At 60.7% G+C, this 20,198-nt stretch overlaps 1 protein-coding gene across 10 annotated transcripts in view; it reads right to left on the reverse strand.

Moving 5' to 3' along the window:
• Nucleotides 1-2,743: 2,743 nt before the first annotated feature.
• ADGRB2 (adhesion G protein-coupled receptor B2) overlaps nucleotides 2,744-20,198 on the reverse strand; it is a 35,928-nt gene continuing 18,473 nt past the window's right edge. Inside the window, exons 4-31 of one of the 10 annotated variants that reach the window (XM_045859802.1) lie at nucleotides 19,831-19,995; nucleotides 18,546-18,710; nucleotides 17,795-17,959; nucleotides 17,547-17,714; nucleotides 17,371-17,472; nucleotides 17,112-17,218; nucleotides 16,120-16,314; nucleotides 15,869-15,937; nucleotides 15,681-15,789; nucleotides 14,990-15,320; nucleotides 14,511-14,616; nucleotides 14,287-14,330; nucleotides 13,929-14,055; nucleotides 13,399-13,502; nucleotides 13,196-13,298; nucleotides 12,309-12,459; nucleotides 12,062-12,131; nucleotides 11,587-11,653; nucleotides 11,358-11,443; nucleotides 10,969-11,067; nucleotides 8,793-8,964; nucleotides 8,169-8,264; nucleotides 7,760-7,799; nucleotides 6,524-7,143; nucleotides 4,144-4,179; nucleotides 3,742-3,837; nucleotides 3,588-3,644; nucleotides 2,744-3,205 (exon numbers count right to left, since the gene is read on the reverse strand). In XM_045859802.1, the coding sequence (XP_045715758.1) occupies nucleotides 3,020-3,205; nucleotides 3,588-3,644; nucleotides 3,742-3,837; nucleotides 4,144-4,179; nucleotides 6,524-7,143; nucleotides 7,760-7,799; nucleotides 8,169-8,264; nucleotides 8,793-8,964; nucleotides 10,969-11,067; nucleotides 11,358-11,443; nucleotides 11,587-11,653; nucleotides 12,062-12,131; nucleotides 12,309-12,459; nucleotides 13,196-13,298; nucleotides 13,399-13,502; nucleotides 13,929-14,055; nucleotides 14,287-14,330; nucleotides 14,511-14,616; nucleotides 14,990-15,320; nucleotides 15,681-15,789; nucleotides 15,869-15,937; nucleotides 16,120-16,314; nucleotides 17,112-17,218; nucleotides 17,371-17,472; nucleotides 17,547-17,714; nucleotides 17,795-17,959; nucleotides 18,546-18,710; nucleotides 19,831-19,995 (3,836 nt within the window). In that variant the 3' untranslated portion in view covers nucleotides 2,744-3,019. Of the gene's footprint in view, nucleotides 3,206-3,587; nucleotides 3,645-3,741; nucleotides 3,841-4,143; nucleotides 4,180-6,523; nucleotides 7,144-7,759; nucleotides 7,800-8,168; nucleotides 8,265-8,792; nucleotides 8,965-10,968; nucleotides 11,068-11,357; nucleotides 11,444-11,586; nucleotides 11,654-12,061; nucleotides 12,132-12,308; nucleotides 12,460-13,195; nucleotides 13,299-13,398; nucleotides 13,503-13,928; nucleotides 14,056-14,286; nucleotides 14,331-14,510; nucleotides 14,617-14,989; nucleotides 15,321-15,680; nucleotides 15,790-15,868; nucleotides 15,938-16,119; nucleotides 16,315-17,111; nucleotides 17,219-17,370; nucleotides 17,473-17,546; nucleotides 17,715-17,794; nucleotides 17,960-18,545; nucleotides 18,711-19,830; nucleotides 19,996-20,198 lie in introns of those variants that run through there. The other 9 variants (XM_045859801.1, XM_045859807.1, XM_045859806.1 and 6 more) reach the window with 9 other exon arrangements.

A 20,198-nucleotide genomic window follows, 5' to 3' on the forward strand; every position in this document is an offset into this window, starting at 1 on the left:
CGACCAGGTTTTCCCTCAGGCCACCTAGGCCACCTAGGCCACCTAATTTCCTTTTAATTGGTGCCTAATGGACATACATTAAACCCAAGTGAGTTTTAATGTGTCTGTTCAAGTGCCAGTCCCAACCTACCCCCCTTCTCCCAGAGTCTGGGGCTGCAGATGGGAGGAGGAAAGGTAGGTTCTGGGGTGGTTGTAGGGGTTGGGGAGAGGGTGCAGTCCCAGGTCTCAGGAGCTGCTTCTGCTTCTGCTCCCTGCCCACCTGTATGCCCTAATCCCTAGCCCCAGGAACACTGACTCAGGGCCTACTGTGTGCTGGCACTGGGCTGGGGGCCTTCCCTACCACACCTCCTGGAGCCCTCACCATGACGCAGTGATGCCAGGTAGGACTTGTACTTCCTTTTCGCCGAGGACACACGATTACCTTGCTCAAGGTCATTACCTTTTTTCTGTCTGGGGCTGTGCTGTCCAATATGGTAGCCACTAGCCACAGCAGCCAGACCGAATTGGGATGTGCTGTACGTATAAAACACACACATTTCAAAGACGCGGAACGAAAAAAGAATGTCCAGTATCTCACTGGTGATTCTGTTATGTGTTGAAATGATGTTTCTTGATATGTTGCATTAAATATCCTAAAATAAATTCCACATTTTTAAGCTTTCAAAAATGACTACTAGAAAATGTTAGGCGTAATTTGCATTATTTTTTATTGGATGTTTCCTGGAGTCTGGTCTGATGGAGGACAGGCTGTTTGCTCACCCTGCCACAGTCTGGAAGGCAAGGAAAGGCTGCCGCTGAGCTTGGGTGAGCCTCTCAGGCTTCCTTCTCTCTTGAGAGGGCAGCGGGCCTCTTTCAGCACCCTGGACAGCACCTAGGGCTGTCTTCCCACTTGGGGTCCTAGGAGAGCACCCAGGGCCATAAGGAGTAACCAGGGGAAGGGTAGATAACCCCCGCAAAATGCTCCCCATGAATAGGCTCATGTCATGCTCCGGGTACCCAGCAAGGAAGGCTGGGTAAGAGTTATCATTATCCCTGTCTTGCAGATGAGGAAGCTAATATTTGGGGAGATTTGCACATCCCATCTGTTCACTCAGAAAAGACTGGCTGGTGCCTGCTTCCTGCGGAGCCCTGGGCTGAGCGCACAAACCCAAACCAGGCCGACACAGATGACAGCAATTCTGTGTGGGCAGCGCTATCGTGGGAGAGTGTGCCAGGCTGGGGGAGCCCCGCAAGTACTTGCTGACTGCTGGGGCAGGGCGTTCAGGGCGGCTTCGCAGAGGGGCCGCCTGAGCTGCATCAGGAAGGATGAGGGAGACTTTGCCAGTGTAAGCGGGAAGGAGTTCCAGGCAGAGGAGAGGGCATGTGCTTGGGTGGGGAGGCGAGAGGTGGACCGGGAGAGGTGCGCAAGGGAGGGCCTTGCATTCTACTAGGCTAATTCTAGGATCTTCAAAAGGCTTCTGAGCAGGGCAGTGGCCTGGCCAGATCTGCATTTTGCAAAGATCACACCTGGGCTAGGTGGACAAAGGACTGGATAATGGAGGCAGAAAGCATAAAGGCAGTGAGGTGAGAAGTTCAAGTCCGGGAAAGAAATGACAGGTTTTTAGATGTGAGCCCTAATGGAAGGGCTGCCTGGCCTACAGACAAGGAAACCTGAGTCAGACAGGATTCAGTGACCTGCCTAAGGTGACGTGGCAAGTCAGTGCCTGGGAGAATGGGGACCTAGTGGCAGAGAGGAGCAGAGCCCTCAATGCACGAAAGCTCCGCCCTTGACCATGGCTGTGGTGAGTCTCAAAGCCTAGAGGAGCCTCTGCTGCAGCTGTGGTTGCTATTTCAGCAGTATCAACATGGTACATGCCAAACTTCCTTCTCAAACCAGATGCAAAGCAAGAAAGTACAGGAGGAGAGGGGAATACACTTTGCAGCTAAACTCCACAGAGATCCTAACTGTGGCCAGTGGAGCCCAGGGTTGGGAAGGAAGGGGACAGGAACACAGATACCCAGAAGGCTCTAGGTGGTGGCCCAGATAGAGGCCTAGCCCAGGATGTGGGGTGGGGTCTGCTGTCAGAAGGTCAGAGACAGGGGCTTTGTTCCTGTGAGTCTATCACCCACTTCTTGGAACCTACAACCTCTCCTCCCCTGAGGTTCCCAAAGGCCAATCCCAGTGCCCCACCCCTGTCCGGAGCCAATCAGAGCCCTTCCTGGGGGGGGGGGGCGGTTGCTGAGTGGAATCCAAGAGAAGGTCTCCTTCCCTCTGGGGGCAAAGGTACGTGATGAGAGCTGGGAGATGGGAGCCTGGTGGGCTGAGGGGAGTAAGGAAGCTTGCCTAAAAGAACGGAGCTGCCAGAAAGCATCTGGGATTGAACATCTGCCGGCAGAGTGACCCTGGGTCCCATCGTCCGAGGCCCACCACGCCCACCTGGCGAAAGGCAGCTCCGACCATCGCAGCCGCCGAGGAAGGCCAGCTGCACGGAAGGCCGCCCCACATCCCAGTCTGTTTACCCGAGGCATCCACCGGGAAAGAGGTGTGTCCAATACCACCCAGGGACTCAAGGGCAAAGATGGGGTCAGAGCCTAGGTGCCCCCTCCCAGCCAGGGCTGGCCTGACCCCATCACACGCAGTGTAATGAGACCAAATGAGGGGAACCAAGGAGGTGAACAAGGCTGGGGCCCCAGGGCTAGGCCTTCACCCGGGAGAAGCGAACAGCTCAGCAGCAAAGTCCACAGAGTGAAGTTTATTCCCAACAAAGGTCCCCTCCCCCCTCCCCGGCCCAGGACAGGAACAGACAGGCTGGGGCGAAGACAGGCTCCAGTGGCTGAGGGGCCTCTCAGAAACAGGAAAGGTCCCTGGCCCCCCCAGCCGCGCTGTGTCCGGCTCCTGCAGCCCCGCGGAGTCCACTGCGCCTCCCTGCCCAGCCCTCGGGAGAGGGGAGGGGGCGCTGGCTCCTGGGTGGTTCCAAAGTGGAGTGTGAAAATAGAGAGATATATATATTTATACGCAGTGGGCAGTCCAGCGTGGCACTCACACCTCTGTCTGGAAGTCACCATCTGGAGGTTCTGTGGGCTCCCAGGCGGCTGCCCGGTGCAGGGCCAGCCGTTCTCGGGGCTTGGGGGGCAGTGAGCCCAGTGTCATGGACTTGAAGGTGCTCCAACTCTGATGTCGCCGCTGTTGGGACAAGCTAGGGCGTTCCCCCGGACTGGGCTTCTCCTGTGGAGGGAGCAGGAAGGGCCATGGGGACCGGGACACCAGCCTCTCACCCACGGTACAGAGAGCACACCGAAGCCGCCCAGGGAGAGCCAGTGACGCTCCAAATCACCAAGCAACCAGGTGCCAAAGTCAGGTTCAGATCCAGATGTGCCTGGTTTCAGACTTGGGGTCCTGACCCCTGGGACCACAGCCCCTGAGTCTGCCTATACTCCTCAAGACCCTGATGGACGCCCCCTCCTCAACACTCCCCATCCCCACAACCCCAGAAGTGCTGCTTGTGCCGCGGGTACAAGGCAGGCCATTGGCCAAGGCAAGAAAGTGGACAGGGAGGGAATGAGTCCCTCAAAGCCCCCTCACCCCCACCCAGTCCAGGGACACTTACGCCGGACAGGTTCCGCTCAGTCGCCCCACCCGAGGACACACTCCACCGCTTCTCCCTCTGTAACGGGGGCCACGGGTCAGGGTCTGACCCAGAGGCCACTGCGCCAGGCTGGGCCCTGAGCTTCGGGCCGAGCGGCCACGGGAGGGACCCTCACCTTGGCTGTGGACTGGCTTCGGTAGCGGTCGAAAGTGTGGAACTTCTGGTTAAGCTCGTGGTAGAGTTCCGAGTGCCGTTTCCGGGTGTGCATCACCTTCTGGGAGCCAAGGGCGTCAGAGGAGGGGCTCCCCCGTGGGGCAGCGCCGAGAGCCAGCCCCCCACTCAGGGCACTCCGCATCCCAGTCCCCACATTCCTGCCTGTCGCTGGGCCCTCTAGGACAAGGCCTGGCGCTCTCTCCACCCCAGAGCTACAGGAGTGGGCGGGGGGTGTTGGGAAGATCCCACAGAAACCACAGACTTGCGGGATTGGGCTCTGCAGCGGGGCTTAGACTAGTATTAGGAGTGGAGCCGCCAGGGACAATCCCCGCCCCTTCAACACATACATACGCACAGCACCTACCTCAAAGTCCAGGTCTGAATACCGTAACTTCTTTCTCTGGGAAGGAGCAGCAAGGAGGCAGTGAAGAAGAGCTTTTTTACCACATTCAGGGACTGTAGAGCCCAGAAACCTGGTGCCCCAGAGCCTGACCCCTGCCCAGGCCCAGGAGTTCAGAATCCTTAAAGGGCAGACCCTCGGGTTGTGGGAAGGGGGACTGGGCCTGGGGGATGAGTAGCGAGAAACCACCCCGCCATGGGCTGCAGCGCAGACCCCGGGCCCACACTCACTGCCACCCCTGCAATGCACACATACAGGCGGGTGCTCACAGGAGGGACACACACTGGCACATGTGCAGACACACAACTGCACATGATCCAAACATCCCAGTGCAGACTCACGACGTGGCAGGGACATGGATTCGCACACGGGATCACAGAGCAGACGCTCCTTCATCTGTGGCCTGAATTCTACCCCTTTGCCCCCTCGTGCCTCTTTCTCATTGCCAGCCACGGGCTCCCCTGTCCCTAGAACCTTCCACTTGTCCTGCAAACACAAGGACTCAAGCTTTTGACCCCCTCTTGCTCCTTTTCCTAAAAAGCCAGGCCCTGCCTCCCTGGCCTCCCCAGCCCCTCCCTGGCCTCTCTGGCCCTCACTTGCCTGAGGTCACCTCTGAGGTCCTAACAACGTACTCAGTGTCCCGTGCCACTCAGGGAGGATACCTTCCAGCCTTAGAATGCTGGCATGAAACCAGGGCCAACGATCCCAGGTTACACTGGGGAAACTGAGGTCCAGGAACGGAAAGGGACTTGCCCCAAGGTCCTCAAGGATGATGCTGAAACCACCATCTAGATCTCCCAAGTCCCAGGCCCGGGAGACATGCTCACCACCACTGGCCTTCACGATGCCACTCCCCGGTCCTCCTCCCACTACCCTGCCTGCTCTCTCTCCACCAGCCCCCCACCCCCGCCAGCTTCCCCAACACCAGGCTCTGCAAGCTCTGCCCCGGGCCTGCTCCTGCCCTTCTCCTGCTCCTGCTCCGGGGGACACACACCGTGCACATGTGTGTCCCCCGTTCACAGCCACACCTCTGTGTCTGGGGGCAGCACACCTCTCCTGGTCTCTATACCCGTGGCTGTGCCCAAATGAATAAACTCAGAGCCCCCCCACCCTCCGCCTCACTCCCACTCCACCACCTCCGCACCACCAGTTTTCCACACCAGAATTCAGGATGTCACCCTTGATCCCTACAGATGCTGCCACATTTATGGCCGCCTCCCACACAAGGAGCCCAGCACTGGCTCCTCCTCTGTGGTCCGAGAACAGCAGGTGTCCACAGACCGAAACCATGATGCTGAGTGCCCCCTACCCCCAACCGATGCTGGTGTCAAGTTTTGTCTTTGTTACGCCTTCCTGTTTTTGCCATCTGCAACAGGAGCAGGCACCAAATGTTCAAAAGCATTTTGGGAGGAAAAATCTCAACTTGCGAACCTCCTAGATGCTAACTTAATTTCCTTCGTGCGGAGGATGGGGAGCAGGATTCCGAGGCTGAACACGAGTGGCCAACAGTGTCTGAGCTCTGACTCTTGCGCTCTTCCCTATCCACATCCTCCTCACCCTTCCAACTACAGTTCTAGAATGTTCCAGAGTTCTAGAGTGGGTCACTACCCCCTGCCTGTTCCCAGGGATTCTGTGCAAGGAGCAGGTATGAGGGACGCCAGAGGGAGAGCGGGGCAGAGAAAGGGGCTTGCATTTTCTCAGAAAGGGGAGGGTGCGTCACCACTGGCCTGTGGGCGGTGCTGATGCTGATTTGGGGATGGTAACAGCAGCAATTCCCAATCATCTAGCACCTTCTAGATGCCCCCACAGAGATAAGTGTTTTGTGTGACTCAGTTAGTGCTCGCAACAACCCTACAAGGAAGCTGCTCTGTTAGCTCCACTTCACAAATGAGGAAACTGAGAGAGACAAACTGAGGCCTGGAGAGAGATTCTGTTCCAGAGCTCACCGCCGACCAGCAGCGGCCTGATCAGAACCCAGGTAGGTCTGTGTGACCAGGGGGCCCAGGCTCTCAGCACCTGGCCTGAGCCAGAGGCCCCTCAAAGGAAGATCCATCCTAACCATTCACCCCAAGTATAAACGCATCAAGCAGGGCACCCTCAGTGCGTGAAGTCCAAGCCCCCTAAGGAGTTCAGAGGAGCCAGGATATCCTTGGACTTGCTGTGGGCACTAAGAGAAGGAGGGGTGCACAGCGCATGCACCCCCAGCGACTGGGTACGAAGATGCTGCCGCTCGGGGGTGGTTGCTGGCTGTCCCTTCCTGGCTGCTGCCTGGGACTCAGACCCAGTCTCAGGCATATATGGGGGCCGGCCTCCCACACCCACTTCGTGCCCTGGAGCCCCTCACCTCCAGGGAGCCCAGCTTCATGGTGGAGCCAGGCACAGTGCGGGGCATGGTCCGGCTGCGCTCCCCCGGCTCGGGCACTTGGCGGGCGCTGGGTGTCGGTGGTGGCGGTTGGAAGGTCATCCCGTAGGGGTTCTGGAGAGACCCATAGGCAGGGCCCAGCCCCAGCCCCGAATGGTCCACAGACAAGAAGCTAGGGTAGCCTTCAGCATGGGCCAGTGCCTTGGCAGCCCGACGGGGAGTGCCCTCCGGCCGGGTCCTTGGGGGATCCTCACCACCTCCACCCCCACCGCCAGGCTGCAGGCTAAGAGTCCTTCGCGGCAGCACCATGTAGTCCCCCTCAGAGCTGGGCTCGGCCGGCCGTAGCCATGTGAGATCCAGCGGCCGCAGGCTGCCCTCCCCACACATGTACACGGGGTTGGCCTCCTGGGGGGGCGGCGGCTCCCCCAGCCCTGGCGAGGCTGCCATGGGCATCAGGATATTCCCAGGCAGCGGGGAGAAGCTCAGGCCCCCCTCAGGACCCACGAGGCAGGACTTGGGCTCCTCGTCCTCATCCAGGGACAGGCGGGACAGGGTGCCTGTGATGGTGGACGGGTTGCAAGTGTTGACCTCCTTGAACAGAACTGGGGGTGGGAGTGGGAGGGAGGTAAGTTCTGGGGAGGAGGACCCCCCACGTGCCCTTGTGCAAGCTGGGCAGGTACCAACCCCCAGGCTCAGACGGGAGGAAACTGAGCCCTAGAAAGACGGCGGGGTGACTGGCACTCTCCCCCACACCAGAGGGGTTAGGAAGACAACTGGCCCACGGACCCGAAGAAGGCAGGGCAAGGAACAGAGGCCCAGCTCCTATAGGTCAGCTCCTGACCTCTGACCCCACAGCCCCCAGACTATCGAAAGGGCCTTGCTCCTCCCCCTCCCTGGGCAACTCGCCAGGGGACTGAACTGGGAAGAGATTCTGGTAAGAATCATGGAAATGATACAATACTGTGACAGCCGCCATGTTTCAAGCACCTTGCTAGGCACCTGATGTCCCCTAACTCATTTACAGCTCAGAGAAGTAGGCTGTTTGCCCAAAGTCACACAGTAGGTGTGTTCACAGCCTTGAATCCACTAAGGGCTATCTGACCCCAAAGCTAAACTCCACAGTCAGACCCCAGTCAGGGCCCCCCCACAGAGGGGCTGGGGATCTCCCCGCCTGACCTCCCCTGGGGACCGTTCCCAGCTCTGCACCAGCAGACTCACCTGTCTGACACGCCAGATCCACATCCTTTTCAAAGTCTGACTATAGGCAGAGAGGGACAGAGGAGGTGGGCGGAGAGAGGATCAATGTATCAGGGGGAGGGGGGCTCAGTCCCCTCCCTGCCCGCCCAGAGGTGCCACCCACAGCACACTGCCCAACAGAACCTACCGCCTGGGGCCCCAGACATGGCTCCTCCCAGCCCCCACCCCGTTCAGTCCTGACAGGCGGGAAAACTGAATGAGGGAAAGACTTGCCCAACGGCACCCAGTGACCAGTGGCTGAGGCTGAATCAAACCTGATCTCTGTTCCCCACCCCCACGGATGGGGGAAATGGAGAGGCACGGGGCAAGGTGATGGGGGTGGGGGGATGCCCAGAACCCACCGGCATCCCGCCCAGGCCTCCTCACTCACCAGGATCTGCAGCTGCCCGTTCTTACAGGAGTCCGGGGAGTCTTCGCTCTCGTCCGCCCGGCACACGCCCATCTGACACTTCACCACGTCCTGGACCTGGGGACGGCGGGTGCCTGCTGGCCTGAGGCCGCCCAAGGGCCTCTGGCCACAGCTGGCTGAGCCTCCCACCCCTGGCCCCCAGGAGGGCTTGGGAGGACAGAAGCACACTGGGCACTGGTGGGAAACACAAGGCCCACAGGCCGAATCCGGCCCTCCACCTTGTTTTATCCCGCCCGGCACCTTGTCTCTACCCGGCGGCAGTGCCGAGCTCTCGCTTAACTGTTAAAGGGTAGTTACATTTATACAGTCCTAAAGTTACATTTGGCCCTCTGAAGGCAACCGAGAGGCTGATGTGGCCCCTGGTGAAAATGAGTTTGACACCCCTGCCATAGGGCCTAGGGGGAGGCTGAGGGCAGCAGGAGCCCCAGCAGCCCAGGAGGCCAGGCCCTTAGCTCCCACGCCCAGGGCTGCCTGGCTGGGGGCCTGGCCGGGGCCTCAATCCTCCCCGTCTCCCCTTGGGGCGGGGAGAGGTGAGAGGACCGCCCGGAGAGGTGGGTGCGGAGGGACAGCAGAGGCCAGCCCCACCTCTCGGCGCAGGAAACAGTGCACGGCCGTGATGACGAAGCCTTGCGCAGAGTTGAAGACAGCGAAGAGGGCCTGGAAGAGGACGGAGCGGCGGTCCGTCATGGCCAGGACGGCGGACATCCAGGTGAGCGCCAGCAGGGGCAGCACCACGCAGGAGCTCCAGAGGGAGGCCCTGAAGACACAGCGGGGGGCTCATCAGGCTGGCACCCCAGGGGGCAGGGCGGGCTAGGCCCAGGGCCTGAGCTGAGCCTGGGGCCCTTAAGCTGACCAAGGCTGGCGGGGCCCCAAGCCCCAAGACCTCGGTGACGTCCCAAAGCAGAGACAGCTCGAGAAGCCAGAGTCAGAGAAACAGAGAACAGAGACCGAAATGGAGAACTACGGAGCCAGAGCAGGGGCCACAGAGGTGGAAGGGACGGACACAGGACCCAAGGGGGCTGGGCCACAGCCAGAGGCAGCATCAGGGGACAGAGGTGGAGAGGGCAGAACAAGACACTGAGGGAGAAGAGGAGAAGGGAGACACATCCAGGTGCTGTGACTTTCAGCTCCAATTTGCACAAAATCACAGGCCTGGGCCACCCCGCCAGAGACTCTGGGAGAAGAGGGACAGTGAGAGAGGGTGCAGTGAGAGAATGAGACAGGCACAGACGCAGAGACAGGAAGACTGAACAGGCAGAGCCCACAGAGGATGTCACAGGGCACAGGTCTTTGGGGGACAGATGGGGCCAGGGCCACTGCAGCAGCGGCTCATCCCCTTCCATTCCCCAAGGAGGGGCGCCAGGCCCCCAGAGGCTGCTCAGAGCCCTGGGCAAAAGGATCATGGTTGGGGCTGGGGGTGAAAGCCCGGATCAGGGCCAAACCCATGCATACCCCACCTCCTTCACAGGAGGGCAGGGAAAAAGGTGGGCAGGCCCTGCACCCAGCCACCAGTGCCAGCCCACCATCACTGGCTGCAGCCCACGTGGGCACAGGAGGGCAGCCTTACACTACTGGGCTAGGCGCCACACCCCGCCCACGCCACCTCATGAACACCCCAGGTAGCAGAGTCAGGCAGGGGTGGGCACCGCTCCCAACAAGGCAGAGAGATGGGCAGGGGGTCAAGACCTGTCCTACGAGGAGGGGTTGAGGCCTGCTCCACGTGGCAGGGGCAGGCACAGTGGTCCCCCCAGGCCCTGGGGGGCAAAGCCAACACGAAGAGAGGGCCTAATCACAGTCATAAGAGCTACCCTTGATTAACCGCTAATTTTCTGCCAGCCCCTACACTGAACACTTTACATACATTAGTTCACATTGTGATCAAAACAACTTCAATAAACAGGCATGGTGGGGGTTATTATCCCAATTTACAGATGAAGAAACTGGAGTGCGCCCAGCTGGGCAGAGAGAGCCCAAGCTGGGATGCAAATCCAGTTTGGCTGCCTCCAAAGCCCAAGCTTTTAACTGCTCATTCTGACAGACTGGGTCAGAGAGGCAGCTGGCAGCCCAGGGACAGTGAGCTTTCTACTCCACAGAGACGGTGCCAGCCACCCCGGAGACAAGGCGCAGCCTGGCCCTAGAGGTGCGCAGGATAAAGCCAGACTCCACTGCGCAGGGAGGCGGAGATGCGTTTCTGGCCCTGGTGGAGGCGGGGCCTGAGGCCCCTGAAGTTTTAAAATTCTCAGCTGCCAGGGACAGGGGTGTCTCAATGACATGATTTTCTACCTCCGAGATTCTCTGTCTCCCAACTGGTTGAGATCCAACGCCTCTAAAATTCTAACTTCCAGATTCCTTGACAGATTCCTTGACTTTATGATTCACATTCTAACACTCTCAGCTTCCGATTGTCTTATTCTAAGATTCTACCATTCTAATTCTGAGGTTCTATAGACTCAAAACTTCTAAGGACCTGAGCTTCTATGAACTCCTGTAAGTCGAGGTGTAAGGAGGGGTCTTTAGCTGTGCCTAAACGTAAGCGGGCAGTGAGGGCAGGGGCAGGAACAAAGGGGCGGGCACAGAACCCGGAATTTTCCGGGAAGCACAGACATTCACTCCCGATGCCCCCTGTCACCTTGACACCAGGCCCTTGGCAGGATGAGCTTTCCAGGGCACTGGGCTGATATCCCTCCCCCCACCCACCACGGATACTGCCCCCCATTCTTTTGTCCCCCCCTACCCCCCACCCCCCGGGGGCACAACTAACATGGCGTTCCTGGCCGAGGCTGAGCTGAGCAGGGGGCTGGGGACCGCTCCACACGCTGAGCAGGGGAGGAGCAGCCTGGCCCAGGGGCACCGCTCCGACCTCGGGGGCGGCACAGACACGGGAGAAGGGGGGAAACACATGGGAAGCAGGAGGAGAGGGGCAGCATGAGCCCCGAGCAGGGTGGGAGGGGGAGGGCAGGTGAGAGAGAGAGAGGTGGGTTAGGGTGGGCGCGGGGCCGCAGCTGAGCACTCCGAGTGCCCGCCTGCCTGCACCCTTGAGGCACCAGGGTCAGGGAGCCCCAGGCAGAGCCCTGCCTCCGGGAACAGCCACAGCCCTCCCTCCCTACACCACTGCCCACACGGCCAAGTCACAGAGATCCCCACCCTTACCCGGCCCTCTGTTTCTTGGACTTGTCCGAGATGCCGTCCCGAGCCATGAGCTTGTTGAAGACGATGATCCCGATGAGCATGTTCACCTAGGGGCCCGGGGGAGCAGGGTGAGGGAGACAGGGTCACTGGGCGCCCTCCTGGCAGGGGGAGCCCCAGCGGAGAGCTGGAGTGCAGGGAGGGCTAGACCCCCTGGGCCACACCCCTCCCAGGACACTGAAGGGACACGTACCAGGACAATGACGGCCGCAGGGCCCACAAAGGCATAGAGCAGGCCACCCTCAAGAGAGAGCCAGCAGCTGGGGGGTGGGGGAGAGGGAGCATTAGACACTCAGGCAGGCTCTGCCCCACCCTCGAATACCATCCCTCAGAGCCCCCTGGGCTGCCAGGCCCACACCAGCGATGAGGCCGAGCCCCCAGCAGGCTCAGAGGGAGCCACTGGCTCCTGGTGAGCCTCGGTCTCCCCTCTAACAGAAGTGCAGACCCTCAGGCCCAGCCCCATGGGAGTCAAACAAGGCTGACCCCTGAGATAAATGGTTCTTACAGATTACCCAATCCCAGAACAGTCAGGGAAACTGAGGCTCTGAGATAGGGAAGGGTCTGCCCAAAGCCCCGCAGCAGGCGTGGGCCAGAGGCACAGCCCATAAAGGCCCGAGGCCCAGGCTGGGGCCCTGCCAGGTTCGGTAACCCCACGGGAGGCCACGTACTAGCTGGATGTGCCGTATCCTTTGGTGCGGGTAAAGCCAACAGACACGGCCACCACCAGGGCAGGCAGACCTGGGGGAGTGGGGGAGCCAGAATGAGATGGCTAGTCCTCGGGGTCCTCTCATCCTCCCAGACCCCAGCCCAGGTGACCCCGGTGCCCACGAAGGGGGGCCAGGGCCGAACCTGAACCTGTCTTGCTGCCCCTGCCCCCAAAGCCCCTTGGCAGAGTCCGGCACGGGCCCTGCTCACCCCAGCCCAGGCAGAGGAAGCGCTTGCGAACGAGGCGGGTGCGCATCCGTCCGATGACAGCCAGGTAGGACTGCCAAGCCTCGGTGAGCACCCAGCAAAAGGAGGAAAGGAAAAAGAAGTGCAGGAAGGCGGCTGTCATGGTGCATACGCCCTGTAAGGAGAGGAGAAGGAGGGAGTGGCCCTCAGCAGCCGCTGGGGCAGGAGGCGCCAGGCTTCCCACACCCGCTGCTGGGTGCTGCCACAGCCACCCACCCAAGCTCCGCCCCCCACAGAGCCCTGCCAGGCACCCCCGTCTTCCTGCACCCACACACAGCACGACACAGGCCGGGTGACATGCACACAGCATTCAGCATCCGAGAGGCAGGCGGGCAGGCTGCCCACACACGGACTAGGATGGCGGGGGGCGGGGTGGGGCAGACAGGAGCACCTGCCATGTCATGGCCGGGCAGGCCCCACATCTGGCACTCACAGTGCTGGCGCTGTGCAGAAAAGGCTGAGGGGGCACAAGGAACAGCCAGCACAGGTCATCCACAGGCAGATGGCACGAGCGGCCTCGCTGAGGCGCCTGCACATCCACAGACATGAGAAGGCCCCGGCTCCACACACGCCGCCTGCCCTCACATGTGCATGCAGGCGCTCAGCTCACGTGGACTCTCACAGATGTGCACACTTACCGCTCAAGCACACACACCCCTCCTCTCTGATGCCTTCACATATATTCACACACAATTATGCACACCCTCGCCTACCACACGGCCGGAGCATGTGCAAATACCCGTCACTTAGGTACAAACATACACACACAGGCACCGCCACCTGCGAGCACCCTCCACCTTCACCCCTCCACGCCACTCTCACTCCCTGGCACCCCGGGAGCCTGCACCTGCCTTGCTCAGCACCCGAGACTGGCCCACGAGGATCAGGATGTTAGACGCCAGGATGGACAGGCAGAAATTGAGCAAGATGATGGAGCGTTCAGATTTTATAAACCTGAGAGGGCACAGTGGGCAGAGACAGGGGAGCTGGCTGCCCAGGCCCAGCCTGGGATGACTGGTCAGCTCCCACCCAGCCTTCCCAGTGTCCCACCTACCTCCAGAAGGCGGCGTAGATGGCGAGCAGGGTGAGCAGCGCCATGCAGGAAACAGCACAGCCAATCACAAGGGGCACCGAGGGAGAGCCCGCCAGCTCCAGAGTCTGGGGGAGATGAGCAGACGTTCAGACGGGTCGCTAGGGGAGGGCAGGTGAAGGGGTGCCCTCAGCCTCCCTGCTTCCTGTTTAGTAAAGACTGGCACCTGCACCTCTGTCACAGCCACACACACAGAGGGCTCAGCACTATCCGCACAGGTGCACAGAGCCGACCACGTGGAGGCATGTTTATGCTCATCACCCACACTCTTGCACATATAACCAGAGAGGTGCATGAGTGTACACACACAAATGCCCACTGCCACCCCACCCCCCAGGCACGTCTCCAGGGGACAGGCTTCCATGTGCAATCCCGGAAGTGCTGCTGCTCACACACACACGTGGGATCACCAGCTTCCTGCTGCCACTGGCAGAGATGGCCGCTGGCAGCCCAGGTGCCTCCTTCCAGCCCAGCCTGGGCACCTTCCCACTCACCAGGTCCTTGGGCGGCTGGGCCAGCACGGCAAAGGTGGATGGGCGCTGGCACTGGCAGCGGGTGTGGGCCGCCTGGGTCTCCAGGGTCTGGCAGCTCTCAGTGTCCCAGTCCCCTGAGCTGGCGTCCCTTGGGTGGGGGAAGAGGTGGAGTAAGACCCAGCCCAGCGCCACGGCCCCACCCTCAGCGCTGGCCACTGCCCAAGAACAGGTGAATCCAAGGCGAGGCCACAGCCAAGAGGCAGGCAGTTGGGACCCCCCGGATTTGCCCTTCGTCCTGGCCTTCCAGGCAGGAGATCCCCCTGAGGAGAGGGGTCCTAGGGCTGCACTGTTCCCCACACAGAGCCCCCACCCCACTCACGCTCTGGAGTAGTCCCAGCTGGCACAGTGGGGATCTGTGGTGCCCTGGGGAGCAGAAGACATGAGCGCAGTGTGGGCTGGGGACCCTACCTTCCAACCCACCATGCAGGACCCACACAGGTCAGAGGGTCAGCCCGCCATTGGGCACACCACCTCCCCATCAGACAGGCCTGTGGCCGTCCACATCGGGATATTCCCAAGGTCCCTGCCTGGGCCCCCACTCACATTAATGATGTAGGAGAGCTCCACTGTGATGAGGGGCTCAGCTGGTGGCTGGGTAGGGGGCCGCACGGTCACTGTCATCACTCGGGATGTGACGGCCAGTGGGGGCCTGTGGACAGGTTCTGAGGTCAGCTCCTGCCAGCAGGTGCCCAGACCCAGTCAGGAACCCTGAAGGTGCTCCAGAGGGGGTTAGGGGGCTACCAGGGGTCAAGTTCTGGGAGAGGCCTAGAGCTCAGTGGGGCGCAGAACTTCAGGTGAGGTCTAGAACTCAGTTCAACGCTCCCTGGACCTGGGCGAAGCCTCCTGGACATCTTTGGGATGCGCCTGTACACAGAGCCAGGCGAGGGGTCCCCGATGCTGCAGGAGGATGCAGCTGGATCTCTTGGTGGCCAGCACGGGCTCAGTCCTCCTCCTCTCACCTGGAACTCCCCAGACCCTCTGAAGCCCACCTGGCCCCCCCCCCCCCGCCGCCAAGCACTCACCTGGGGGGTGGCAGGATCAGGCCCAGGGTGCGGTAGAGCACAGCACCAATCACAAAGTAGGAGGAGGAATCCTCAGGGTCCGCTGGGAGGAGGCGCTGATGGGAGTAGCCTGGACCGGGAGGAACCGTTCCTGGGCCCTTCCCCCTGCCAGAACTGCCTGACGCCTCAGAGGCAGCCCCCTTCCCTGGGGTGGAGAGGCTGAGCACCTCCTTGGGCAGGAAGAGGCGGTCCTCCGAGTGCCGCACCCAGTCCTTCATGCCCCGGCGGCCCCGCATGGGGAACGTGATGTCGCTGGACACGGCGGAGACTGGCTCTCGCTGAATGCTGATCACTGCAGGGGGACCGGGGGTGGCGGGCCACACCGGAGACAGACAGACGCACACAGAGGACACACACAAGGGAAGAGAGAAATGTGGGGGGACAGACAGCAGGAAGGCAGATGCAGACACACCGAGGGTGGTGCCAGCCCAGAGGCACATACAGAGACACACGACACACGGTGGGAGAGGGGGAGGAACACGGAGAGAAAGATAAAAAATAAGGAGTTAAACAGGAAAATGCAGGGCCCCAAGAAAGAGAGAGAGAAGTAGAAACAGCCTCGGAAAGCATCCCTCTCCAGTGAGGGCCTGGGCTCCACATGCTGCTCTACCCCGCACCCCCCACCCCGCCCACCGTCGGCCTCCTCCTGTACCCAAGTTGTCCGTGACAATCAAAGAGCTCTGAAAGGCCTTGAGGGCATCGCCCACCAGGTGAATGAAGTCCTCCACGACCCGGAGCAGGTGCACAGAGCCAGGGGACACCTGGGGACAGAGGATGCGTTTAGGAGTCCAATACGGAGGCGGGTCATAGGGGAGGAAACCTAGAAGCCTAGCCCCTCACCTGCTGAGCATCATCCCACTTGTCCTTGTTTTCTGCGTCCACCATGAAGCTCACCACCTGGAAGAAGCGCTGGGGAGAGAGTGCTGCCTATCAGGAAGTCTCAGCCCCAGGGACGAAAGCTTCCCCAACTCAGCCACACTTGCCACCCCCTGCAGACTCTGCCACAGGGACCCAGAGGCCAACCCCACCCCACTCAGTCTGGAGCTTCTGCACCCTCAGCCCTCCCTCCCCTCAGCAGGGCAGGGAAGTACCTGCACGTCATCAGCTGAGGGCACATAGGTGGCCCTCTTGAAGGTGTCGGTCACGTTCCTCAGAATGTCCACAGAGAAGAGCAGGTCTCCGCTGTAGTAGGTGCGCCGGGCCAGCAGCTCCTGCAGGCTGCGCACCACTTGTGACATGCCCTCGCCCGCCAGCATGCGCTGCCCCTTGGCCAGGTGCTCCCGGAGCTGCCGTCAACAAGGAGGCTGCTGTCATCACAGTGTCAGGAGCTGGCACCAGCCCCTGGCCCACCCCACTCCAGTCCACCCACTGCTGGCGTCGGGAGAAAGAGGGGGAAAGGCAGAGATGCTCAAAGGGACTCATGGGGAGACAGAGTTCAAGAAAGAGACCCATAGAGAGAAACTCTAAAGATATTTTTAAAAACCTGAAACAGAAATAGCTGGAGAAGGAAGGTGCTCAGATGCACGTACAAAGATGGTAAGCACGGTGCAGGGACGGGGCACTCGCCTGTCCTGCAAGGGCCATGCACACTCTGGAGTGTAACTCACCCATTTTCATATTCTGTCTCTCAAACACAAGCTCCAAAGGCAAACACACAACTAATGCCAATTACAGTCAGACAAACAAGTACACACAGGCCACATTAGCTCATAACATTCTAAGCTGGGTGAGGGGGACACAAAAATTAATTCAACTTTGTTTCTGGGCATCGGGGAGCGCCCAGTCGGACAGGCAGGACACAGACATTTTGAAGAGCACTCATTATACTTAATGACTGAAAAGCTCAGGGGGCCATAGGAATACAGAGGTAGGCACTACGGATAAGGAAATGCCCTTCAAAGTCAGGCCTTGTGGTATGATTAGGAGTTTGACAGACAAGGAGAGAGAGGCACAGCCAGGCAGGAGTGGGCACATATGTATACACCAAGGCACACGGGCCTGAGTGAGAATCGAGCTCCCTTCACCCCCTACCGGCGCCTGGAGCGGACCTTGTGTTGCCCCAGCCCCCACAGGGCACACTCACTGACAGATACAGGTAGCGGTACTCGTGGGAGATGCAGCGGGCGAAGCTGGGCAGCCCCCAGTACGCCACGCCCTGGGCACTGAGGAGACAGCGGCGGCTGGCAGACCCTGCAGGGGACAGAACAGGGGGTTGGGTGTGGGGGCTAAGCTCTCACCCACTTCATTGCACACCTCGAGCTGGGAGATTGAAGAGCCTGGAAACCAAGGGAACAGCGAGAGTGACAGGGGTGGGGGCCTGGGGAGAGAGTCCCGCCCCTCACCTGAGGCATTGGGAGGACACTTGTTGTAGATGATCTCGCCAGCCGCCGCCTTCTTCCACGTCATCAACATCACGTACTCATCCCTGCACATCTCATGGAAAGCTGTGGGTACAACGAAGGGACTCAGCCAGGCCCATGTGCTTGTCCCCTCACCCCCAGGGGCCTTTGAGCAATACCTGGACACCTCTTCTCACTGCAGGGCTTCACCTCCTCCCCGGTGCCCTCACAGGGGTAGCCCTGTGTGCCTGTGGCCTGGCACATGCGGAAGCGACGCTGCCAGCCTGTGTCACACGTCTTGGAGCACAGGCTCCATGAGTTCCACGGTCCCCACTTGCCATCTGGGGCTACAGGAGAGGGTGGGCATGAGTGACCCCAGGTACCCCCAGGGCCAGGACGGTCACCTGCCACCCTTGTAAGCACTCACCCGGGCACTCAAGGTTGCCGCACTCTCGGGTGTCAGTGAGGGCACCCACACATGTGGCCCAGGCTGGACCCGCCACGCTGCACTTCCGGCTGCGCTGCTGGGTCCCATTGGCACAGGAGGTGGAGCACGGGCCCCAGGGACCCCACTCTAGCCACTGGCCTTCCACTGCATGGGGAGACACAAGCAGGGGTGGCTGTTGAGCAAGGGGTGTGGGAACTGGCAGGGGCAGAGCCTGCTAAGCATTGAGACTTGAGCCAGGCCAGGCTCACTAGAGAGGGATTGATGGAGAGGAAGGGGACTGGAGTGAGCAGGTGGTGCCTGGGCTGGGTCCTGCCTGCTTGTCACCAGCTCCAGAAACACAGGGCACCTCTCCACTCAGCATGGAGGCACACATTCTTTTTTGGCTAGGGAAATGGGTCACCGTCTGATTAATCTTGGTCTACACGTATGCCTAGATTTGTGTGCCCTCACAACCCGGCTGGCCATGAGCACCAAAGTGCTATGAACAGAAAGGGTAGCCCAGGGCTTAGGGAAAGGGGCACTGGCGAGCAGCACCCACTGGATGGGGTCACAATGTGGCAATTCCAACTCCGCTGGGCCAGGTCACCTCCCACACTGACAGTCTCCCCATGCTTGGTCAAAGTTTAGGGGCCCCCAGGGGCAGGGCACTGGACCTGACGGTCTCCTCTACATCTCCCGACCCCCACCCGGCTGGGCAGCGCCCGCCTGGAAGCCCACGGGCGCTACTGACCCGGGCAAGCAGCCATACTGCAGAGCTTAGTCTGCAGCTCGGGACCCTCGCAGGCCTTGCCGCCGTGCTGGGGGGGCACGCAGGTCCGCATCCGGCTCCGAGACCCCCGCCCGCAGCTGCGGGAGCACAGGCTCCAGGAGCCCCACTCCTCCCACACGCCGTGCACTGCAAGGAAGCACGTGGCCTGTGGCTGGGCCGCACCTTGGCCCCGCCCACTGCCCATCCACCCGCCAATCAGGAGCTCCGGCAGTTCTGCGACCACTCCTCATTGGCTCGGTCCTGGGCCCCAGGACTCCACCCTTTGGGGGAACGTGGATAACACGGGTTCACAGTACAAACTCACACAGGACACCCGGACAGGGAGACTAGAGTCAACCCAGAAGGGGAGCCACCAGCCCTCCTCTCCTGGGAGCACAGAAAAGCCCAGGAAAGAACTCAAGATCTACCCCCACCCTACCCAACCTTTTCCCTCCCCACCCCTCCCCACCCCCAGACGCAGAGCAGGAAGCCAACACAGCAGGCCTGGAGCAAGAGAGGTTCCCCTCTGCCCCCAAGTGCACAGACACACAGTGAACAAGAACCTCTACATGGACACTGACACAGAGCTCACACTCCAGAACACAGCTTTGCCCTGGCACTGCGCAAGCTCCTGCCACGCCCCCTCACTGCCAAGGCCCCTTCCCAGGTAGCCCTACTTTAATTCCACAGCCAGGAGCTAGCCAGCCCCAGGCACCACTGCACTCCCTCAGGGCATGAGGAGCAAGACTGGCAGAAGCTGCCCCCCGTCAGACCCGGGTCCCAGGCAAGCACATGCACATTCTCAACTCCATGCTGCACTGAGGAAGGCCTCAGGGTCCACGGGAGGCTTCCTGGGGAATGGGATGGCGAGTCAGAGGAGGCCGGGGATTGGTCAGGGGAGGTTTCATTTTTAAAAAAGCATCATTGTCTTAGATCCTGAAGGTCAGGCTGAATTTTGATAGCCCAGGTGTAGGGGGTCGGGGGGTAGGACTAGAATGAGGAAATGCAGGGGGTGGGAAAATGCAAGGGGTGCTGATGTAGCCAGAGCACAGGGAACACGGAGGGCAAGAAGGGTAAAAAGATGAGCCTGACTACCAGGCCCAAGAAATCTGTGTCCCAGGGCCCTGGGTGGGGCTGGGCACAGTAGTATGGGGGGCAGTCGAGTTTGCTGAACGACAGAGGGCAACCATCTCTGGCGGATTAACTTGCCCAAGTCCCAGGCAGGACGCAACCTGGCAGGCAGACCAGTCGGGGAGGACGGGCATACCTGGGCAAGTGGCTGAATTGTTGCAGGGTCGGGTCTCCCGCAGGGGCCCGCTGCACAGGGTCCCATAGGGGGAGGACACGCAGGAGCGGGTCCGCACCTGCAGACCCTGCCCACACGTCAGGGAACACACGCTCCACGGGGACCACTCCTCAGCCGCCGGGTCACCTACAAGAGAGGGACAGTGTCGGCGGCAGGGGGCACCTTGCAAGCACTCGGTTTCGTGGGGATCCTCCTACCCTGACCCCAAGTGACAGGCCCTTCAGGAGGCAACCCAGCCCTGCTCACAGGCCTCACAGAGCAGAGCGATGCGACTGAGCTCCAGGACGCAGACACAGACGGGCACACGCCAAGCACACATGCCACCAGAC

The sequence above is a fragment of the Phyllostomus hastatus genome, unplaced genomic scaffold, assembly GCF_019186645.2.
Source record: "Phyllostomus hastatus isolate PE091 unplaced genomic scaffold, TTU_PhHast_1.1 phas_scaffold_182, whole genome shotgun sequence".
NCBI classification, from domain to species: Eukaryota; Metazoa; Chordata; class Mammalia; order Chiroptera; family Phyllostomidae; genus Phyllostomus; species Phyllostomus hastatus.